General features: G+C 41.2%; 1 protein-coding gene across 1 annotated transcript; it reads left to right on the top strand.

The window, feature by feature from the left end:
• The first annotated feature begins 2,613 nt into the window (after positions 1-2,613).
• On the top strand, positions 2,614-7,003 carry LOC136573476 (vomeronasal type-2 receptor 26-like). Its single transcript, XM_066574766.1, has 4 exons — positions 2,614-2,619; positions 2,739-2,828; positions 4,642-4,765; positions 6,102-7,003. The coding sequence occupies exons 1-4, from the start codon at positions 2,614-2,616 to the stop codon at positions 7,001-7,003; spliced, it is 1,122 nt and encodes a 373-aa protein (XP_066430863.1).
• The last annotated feature ends 1,492 nt before the right edge of the window (positions 7,004-8,495 follow it).

Here is an 8,495-nt window from a genome sequence, read left to right as displayed (position 1 = left end):
TGGAGCGGGGAAAGGAAAGGTAACTGATTTACTGAGCCCGTCACAGGTGAACTAGCATCGAACTCCGCTTCATGCCCGCGTTTGCTGAGGGTGTGGGCTGAGGCCTATGTCCCGGGGAAAGTGCAAGTAAGCCAGGTTGGGGCTGTGGAGCTTTTTCCTGCTAATCCAGTCATTGGAGCGGTGAAAGGAAAGCTAACTGATTTAATGAGCCGGTCGCAGATGAACTAGCATTGAAGTCCGCTTCATGCCTACAATTGCTGAAGCTGTGTCGTGCAAGTCTGCCATGTTTGGCCACTCTGATTTATTTATTGTTCCTGTCTTGGGTTGCCTAGGACCCACCTATGCTGTTAGTGCACACTTAGTTCCCATCGCGGTGTTTGACCAGTCTGGCACAAAGACATTGACTGACTTAGGTAGGGGGCAGAGTGCAGATGGCTTTCCCCTTGCAGTGTGGATTGAGCTATGCGACACCTAGACAAAATGAATACTGTGTGGGCACATGGATTCCCCATAGCTATGTAACTCATGCCCACGTTTGCAGCTCCTGACGGAGGTGGCACAGGATTGGAATGAAGATCGAACGTCAATTTCTCATTGATTCTCTACAGCATTATGGGCCATCGCCCGCCCCTTTTAAAGAGGGTCGTGACCTGGCCCTGCCAACCCTCTGCAGTGTGTGCCTCCGGTTCCTCCTCATGGCAGACACACTTATAAATAGACATGAGGGTGGTGTGGCTATGAGGCCAGCGTGTGGCATGAGGGCAGCTGAAGGCTGCGCAGGGACACTTTTGTGTTTGCTATGGATGCAGGGTCATGCAGGGGGGGGGGGGTTGGGCAGCATGAAACCCAGGAGAAGAGGCAGCGGTGTGTCCCACAGGCAGTGCTTGTGCTTGGTTGGAGGTAGTGTGGTGCTTAGCTAAGGTGTGCCTTGCTAATGAGGGTTTGTCCGAAGTAAAAATTGTTAGGGGGGGCGCTCAGTCTTGCCGCCATTGTGGCTTATTAGTGGGACCTGGGAGCCTGAGATGCAGCCCTGCATGTTGCCCCTCGCCTGCCCTATCCGTTTCTGTGTCATTTCCATCACTTTCATAGGTTTTGAAGATTTTCACAAATGAAAACCTTAGCGAGCATCGGCGACATACAAAAATGCTCGAGTCGCCCATTGACTTCAATGGGGTTCGTTACTCGAAACGAACCCTCGAGCATCACGGGAAGCTCGACTCGAGCAACGAGCACCTGAGCATTTTGGTGCTCGCTCATCTCTAATGATAACCTGTCATTTTGGATATCACTTTAGGGTATTTAGAACTTTTTGTTCCAATAATAGAATTCGGTCATTCTGTACAGTTTTCCTTACACCATTCACCAGCTCACATACTTGATTTTTTGATAGTTTGTGCTTTAACAAAGGCGGCAATACTAATTACATTTTTTTAATACTATGGATTAAAAAATCACAGAGGGCTGCATAGGTTCTAGCAGAGAGAATTATCACAGAAAGAAAAACCTAAAATGTAATTTATATTGGTATTGTATTAAAGAGAAGGTATATTTACCATGTTTGCCCGAAAATAAGACACTGTTTTATATTAATGATATAATTGAATTACATCATTGAATGGCTATGATTAATTAATCGAGTTCCAGCTCTGATTGGCATACGCAGTGATCGATGAACAAATCAGAGCAATTGCTTGCTAGAGGAGGGGTATTAAAGCCCCCTACCAGGAAGAAATGCTCTGTCGGCATTCAGGAGTACACGGAAGCCTGCAGCAATGCTGCAGCTCAGGGCGAGGGACCAGAATGCCATGCCATCTACTGAGTATTGCTTTTTATTTTTTTCATGTAGAGTAGCTGGGGCTTATTTTCGGGGGAGTGCTTATATTTCAAGCCCACCCCCTCTTGAAATTCAGGTCAGGGCAATGGGGAGAGGCGGAACGGGGGCAGGGCTAATTCTTGCCACTTAGCCCCACCCCTGTCCTGCCTCCTTTCATTGCAAATAGTGCAGAGGGGCGGAGCGGAGGCAGATAGAGGGCGGGAGCTCAGTTCCTGCTCCTTGCTCTTCCATCCTCCCCCCCCCCCTGCAGATGAGGACAACGTATATCGGCTCGGCGTGAAAACCGAGCCGATATACGTTTGTGGGAATGCAGCCCACGTTTTATTATTGGGGCAACACGGTAGCTGGATTAAACAACAATACATCAAACTCATAGATACATAGGGATAGTGTGATAATCAAGTTTCATCCACAGATCATGGACAGTATAGCATATTGATAGTTTGAAGAAACTGTTCACACTATGTAAGTGCAGACAACATTGATTTTTTTGATGTTACTGACAAAACCAACGGAACACAAGTATTACCATTTGATCAGATGAGACTTACGGATCCAGTAATTCACAAAAAATCTTTCCGTAATATACACACAGTAAGATGAATATGACTTTTTTTGCCCTTGCAGCAATTAGTTATAAGCCCACTTGCCACAAATCAACTAAATACAGATGAGACCCAGTAGTAAATTTATAATTGTGCAGGAAGAAATTCTCATATTAAATATGTACTCAGAAAAGTTATACATTATTATTTGGCAGCAGAGGGCCTGTACTAGCTATGCAGGTAAGTGAATGTGTAGTTGAAGCCAATACTGTGTTATTCCAAAATGACAATTAATAGTTTGAATATGATGACTGACTTTGGGGGCCTTCTTATCTCTAATCTTGCATCTTGCATTGCAGGAGCTAAGCGATGAGAAGACAAAAGACAGTGTTGGATCTAATACCCCATTTACCATGACAGATGATCACTCAAAGGTCGCTCAAACAATGGTTTGAATGACAGTTTTAAGCGATCATCTTTGCATACTTTATAATAGCTAATTAGCTACTATACAGCTATGCAGGTACAGAGGGACACTGCTGCAACTGCTAATAGAACAATACAGCTGATTTGCAAAAGCAAACAGCCCCTGCTCTGCTGTGAATTCACTTCAGGACACAGGCACAGGTAATCTTATCAGTGCAGCCAGCTGATAACAGCCTGCTCAATTGATAACCGCTGATCACTCAAGTCTAGTAAGCTAGAATTCAATGATCAACGACTTGTGCACAAAAACCGCACGATGTAAGTGCATTTAGACAAAACGAGAATTGCTCAAAAGATTCTTTTGAGCGAATTTTGAGCGATTCTCGTTGTGTCTAAACCAGCCTTTAGGGTAGTTATGGAAGAGACTCATATTGACAAGCAGCAGGAAGTAGTTGCATGGCTTCAATGATTTTCCCATGCTCTTTAATCCCTCCCGAAGGCTCTATATTGGCATAATGAAATAATTTAGGACTGTTTGCTTGTAGGAGAACATTCATTAGACATTTGTAGCATATTTAACATACAACATGCACAATTATCAAGCAGTGATTTTGAGGCTACTAATGCAATATGACCAGTGAAGTAGATTGAGATGTAACTAAAGTAATGACTCGTTATTACACAGTTTACAACATTGTAGTACATTGGGCTAAGTGATCATAATTTGTTAAATGTCAAGTAAATGATGGCTATATTAGTATGGGTAGCCTGGGCTCCATGTCAGCGTTCCTGCTGTGCTTCTGGTATAGTAGTTAAAGATATACAGAAGGATCTCCTTTCAGTGTATGGACACCTTTGTAGAAATGTTTTTATTGTATTGCATGTTTTTCACTAGAAATAATGCAACTGGTTTTAATTAAATATTTTGGAATATTTGTCTATACAGCTTTTGAGTTAAGAGTACAATAATAGCTGCTAGATCCTGTTCAGTGCGCATCATCAAACAAGCTGATGGCTCTGTTTGCTGCCCTTATTTCTGCTCTCAAAAATACTCATAAAACTGTAATTATTTTTGTTTTACATATATGTTTAATTTGGTTAGATTAGATTAATGCTTAGAGGAAGAGAAAAGGGAGGTACAGACGGACCCGATAGGGGGCTTGCCTGACAGAAAGAGTACTGAACAGGATGGAACATTTTTTATATCAGAAAAAGACATACAAGTCACAGAAGACAATCCAAAAGTTTTAATTTAAAACAATTAAAAACATGATTTTATTGAATAAAATACATACAATTCAGTTAAAAATGCCTCCATAGATGTGTCTCTCTGCTCCTCACCCAACCACCCTGCTGTTCTTAGTATAAAACACAGTTTGTACTATATTTCATATCCTCTATAGATTCCAGTGGCTACATGTTCTGAAAACCGTCCCCTGGTTAGTTGCCTGATGGGGGACGGTTTGTAGCCCGATTTTATAATCCCAGAAACACTCCTAATCTAAATAATATTTTGTTTGGCCACAAAGACTGCAATTAAGATCAGTGCTTATGAGAAGAGAAGGAGGTACAGACTGACCCGACAGAGCGTGTCTGACAAAAAGAGCACTGGACAGGATCAGGCAGCTTGTAGATTAGTAAAAGCCATACAAGCTGCAGAGGATGAACAATCAAAAATTTTGATTCAAACCAAGTGTAAATATGATTTTATTGAATGAAGAACATAAAACACACTTACAAATGTCTCCCACGGTTGGTCCATTTATCTCTTCACTTAACCATTCACATTTTCATAACAGGAAGCACAATATGTGTTATATTCCATATCCTCCATAGATTCCAGTGTCTACATGCTCTGAAGAGTGTCTCCCAGGTTACCGAAGAGCTTCAAAGCCCGAACTGCAGAAATGTTGCTTTGACTGTGTGCCATGTTCCGAAGGAGAGATATCTAATGAGACAGGTAACACATTCATAATGTTTTTCTAAAACAATTAATCATATCAACTTCATCCGTTTATCTCTACAATCAAAAACTCAAGCGAGCGTGCTCGCTCATCTCTATTAGCTACTTAGTTGGATATGAGAACGTTTGACAGCATAACATAAAACATAGATTTGTACAGGTAGTCACTAATTGCTTTATTATATGGGGTAAAAATTCCTTACTGACTCAAAAATATGTTAATGTGAATACATTTCCGGATCAACAAATCTGCTCAGTGATGTAATAGAGGCAGATCCTTATACCCATTCCTCAAGATGAGAGACTGGCACTACATGAACAAGCCAAATGAACACAAAAAAAAGGCATTAGTTTATTTTAGACACATCAAATTTTCCAGTAGACTAATAGTTGGTAAACTCATAATCCAAACTAGGCACTAAAACATTATTCCCCAACAAATGTTCCCTGGAAGGTTTAGAAATATTTTCTAAAGTCCCTCCATATCAATAGACTTGAGAATCACTGCAGTAAAGTAATATGTGACACCATCAATTCAAATGGGTGATTTATCATTTTCTTTCACTAGCTTATGCATCCTTAAATTAAACAAGATATCACTCTTAAATGTCCAACTATTGTTAGTCGTCCCATTGTGAGGGTATATGTATATATTGCCATATGTTTTTTATGCTTTTATACCCGTATGCAAGTTCTATTCAATGCTAAAATGAAAAAAACTTAATATGTAGCCTTAAAAATCATTTCAGATATTATGCCAAGGCTTTGCAAGGCTGAGAGAGTTGTGTCCAGAAATTCAGAGATGATACAGAACCGAATACGAAGGCCGCGTGCTTGGGTCTTTTCTCAGAAGCGCTGTATCAAGATAACGTCTGTTTAACTACGTATATGTCTAACACTGACTGCCTCAGGCGGAACTTGCGGATTTTACATGTATGGTTATGCGGTGGATTTGAGCCAATGAGACCATTACCCATTCCTAGTGATGAGACCAAAGGGTATAAGACCCCATGTAATCTGTAATAAAGGGCGCAGTTATTTCCCCGTGTGAGGAACTATACCAGACCTCCGTGTGTGGTGTTTCTTCTTTACCGCCGGCAGCAGGGCATTGGGGTGGGCCTGATTGGTGCTGTACACAGAATTTCCCTGACACCATTAGCTATGCTAATGAATATCCAACCCTCAAATATAGCTTCAACAGTAAACTGCTAACCTTTACCTGATTGAGTATCAGGTTATCTCTCAACAGATGTAACATTGCATCAGACATTATTTTACACTTGTATGATTTATTTCTCATTATGGTATGCTACTTTGATTCTTTCTTTTCCAGACAGTGTATTATGCCACAAGTGTCCAGAAGATCAATGGCCAAAGGAGATAAACCAGTGTGTACCAAAGCCTATTGAATTTCTATCTTATAAAGATGACATAATGGTACATGGAGTCTCCGTAATTTCTGTTCTTTTTTTTCTTAAATCCTCAATGATCTTGGGCATCTTCATTTTATTCCGAGACACTCCAGTAGTCAGAGCTAATAACCAAACCCTAAGCTTCATTCTCCTGGTTTCCATCATGTTGAGTTTCCTCTGTGTATTTTTGTTCCTCGGTCATCCTACACATGTCACCTGTATGCTTCGTCAGACTTCATTTGGGATTACCTTCTCAGTAGCTATCTCTTCTATTCTAGCTAAAACCATTATGGTCTACATGGCCTTCAAGACCACCAAACCTGGAATTTCTCAAAGGAAATTCATTGGTGTGAAAATTACAAACTGTTTGGTCTTCTTATGCTCATTTCTTCAAGTTGTACTTAGCATCTCTTGGTTGTATACTTCTCCTCCATTCCCAGAAAGTAATACTCATTTATATCCAGATAGAATTATTCTTCAGTGTAATGAAGGGTCAATGCTGGCCTTCTCCATCCTTCTGGGCTACATGGGACTACTTACAGCTGTTAGTTTCATTGTTTCTTTCTTGGCTAGAAATTTACCAGATAGTTTTAATGAAGCAAAAAACATCACATTCAGCATGCTGGTTGTCTGCAGTGTCTGGGTGGCTTTTATCCCAGCTTATATGAGTGTTGCTGGGAAAAATACTGTTCTTGTGGAAATTTTTGCTATAATGTCATCAACTGTTGGCATTTTAGGCTGCATATTCTTCCCTAAATGTTATATTATACTGGTTAGACCAGAGTTAAACTCAAAAAAGAGTATATCAAGGCGTAAACATTAAATTGATACATCATATAAAAGACCATAAGTACACTTGAACACCCACTTTTACCTGCTGATCTGTGATATTGAATTTGCTACGTCTTAGTGAATGATTTTATAGCTTATTGTAAAGTTCACATTTGTAAGTTTGTAACTTCTAGATTTACAATAAAATCTATGGTCATAAATATAATGATTTTAACATTTTATTTCCATGAATAAATGCTGAAATCTAGTGCGGTTATTAAAATATGAAGAGGACAACTCTCAAAATGTTCAGGATAGAAACTATTGTGCTCCAATACACAGTAGACACAACAGCATTGCCAAATCAGATGAAAACACAGAAGTTCTTGGGGAAAAAAATCTAATCATGAAAGTGTATTAAAACACCAAATCTTATTGAAAAGGCTGTTTCTCCACCAAGCAAAAACTGTTTTCATTTTAACACAGCATTCTCTGCAAGGTTGTGCGAACATTGACCACTGCGGCTGTGTTGAGTTTCAGCCAAAAGCAATATTTGCTGGATGCAAATACAGCCTAAGGGCTTGTTCACACTAGCGTATAGGGCGCTATTTTCATGGCTGACCAATAAATTCTACCATCTGATGCATTGGATTCCAATGCATCAAATCATACAGGCATATTTCTGTGGCGTAAAAGCGCGCGACCGGCCAATATAGTGCCTGGAACAATTTTTTTTGTCCAAAATACATTGGACGCTGCATAGACTCGTATGGGAGCCAATGACAGTGGCCAGAGAAGGCAGGTGAGAGGGAGCTTGGCAGAGTGACTGTTAAAGTCCCTCTTCATTCTCTCCTCCTCTCTCCTCCCCTCTGGCTATTTGCAATGGGAGGGGGCGGGGTGGGGGTAGAGCTAGGCTCCACCCCATTCCACCCCTCCTATTGCTGGCTGTGAACAAGGCAGGGGTGGAAGCTTAGCTCTGCCCCCATTCCGCCCCCTTCCATTGCAAACAGCCAGCGGGGAGGAGAAAGGAGGTAAGCCGGTGAGGGGAAGGGGGTGACAGCTTAGCAGAGCTGAACTGTCCCCCTACGCCCAACAGCATTGCAACCTTCGGTATATGCGCTGGGCCATGTGAATGGACACACAAACATTAGATTTGTGCGCCCATTCACACTTTTCTATGGCGCTGGCAGTCATATGTAAAAACGCCTATCGCCAAGTGAAAGGGGCCTAAGGCTGGATTCAAAAGAGTGTATGTGTATTTGTATGCTTTTGTGAACGTGTTTGTGGAGTGATAGTTGCATATTTGTGCGTGCAACTGTGTTTTTACTGTTCTTTTTACATGCTAGAGTCATGTGCAGTTGCACCTGCCAAAAAATACTCACCGCTGTTCCCAGTTATTGCAATGCTCAAATTCGTTAGGGAGTGCCAGGAAAATAGTGCATGCTACTTTTTTTTGCATGACACAATTTTGCATGCAGAATGCACACTTGTGAATGAACGCACTGAAAGCCATTGGTTCTATTTGTTGCATATTACACACTTAA

Source organism: Eleutherodactylus coqui, chromosome 7 (assembly GCF_035609145.1).
Source record: "Eleutherodactylus coqui strain aEleCoq1 chromosome 7, aEleCoq1.hap1, whole genome shotgun sequence".
NCBI classification, from domain to species: domain Eukaryota; kingdom Metazoa; phylum Chordata; class Amphibia; order Anura; family Eleutherodactylidae; genus Eleutherodactylus; species Eleutherodactylus coqui.
Note: the sequence above shows the minus strand (reverse complement) of the source record. Positions and strands in the feature narration are given on the sequence as shown.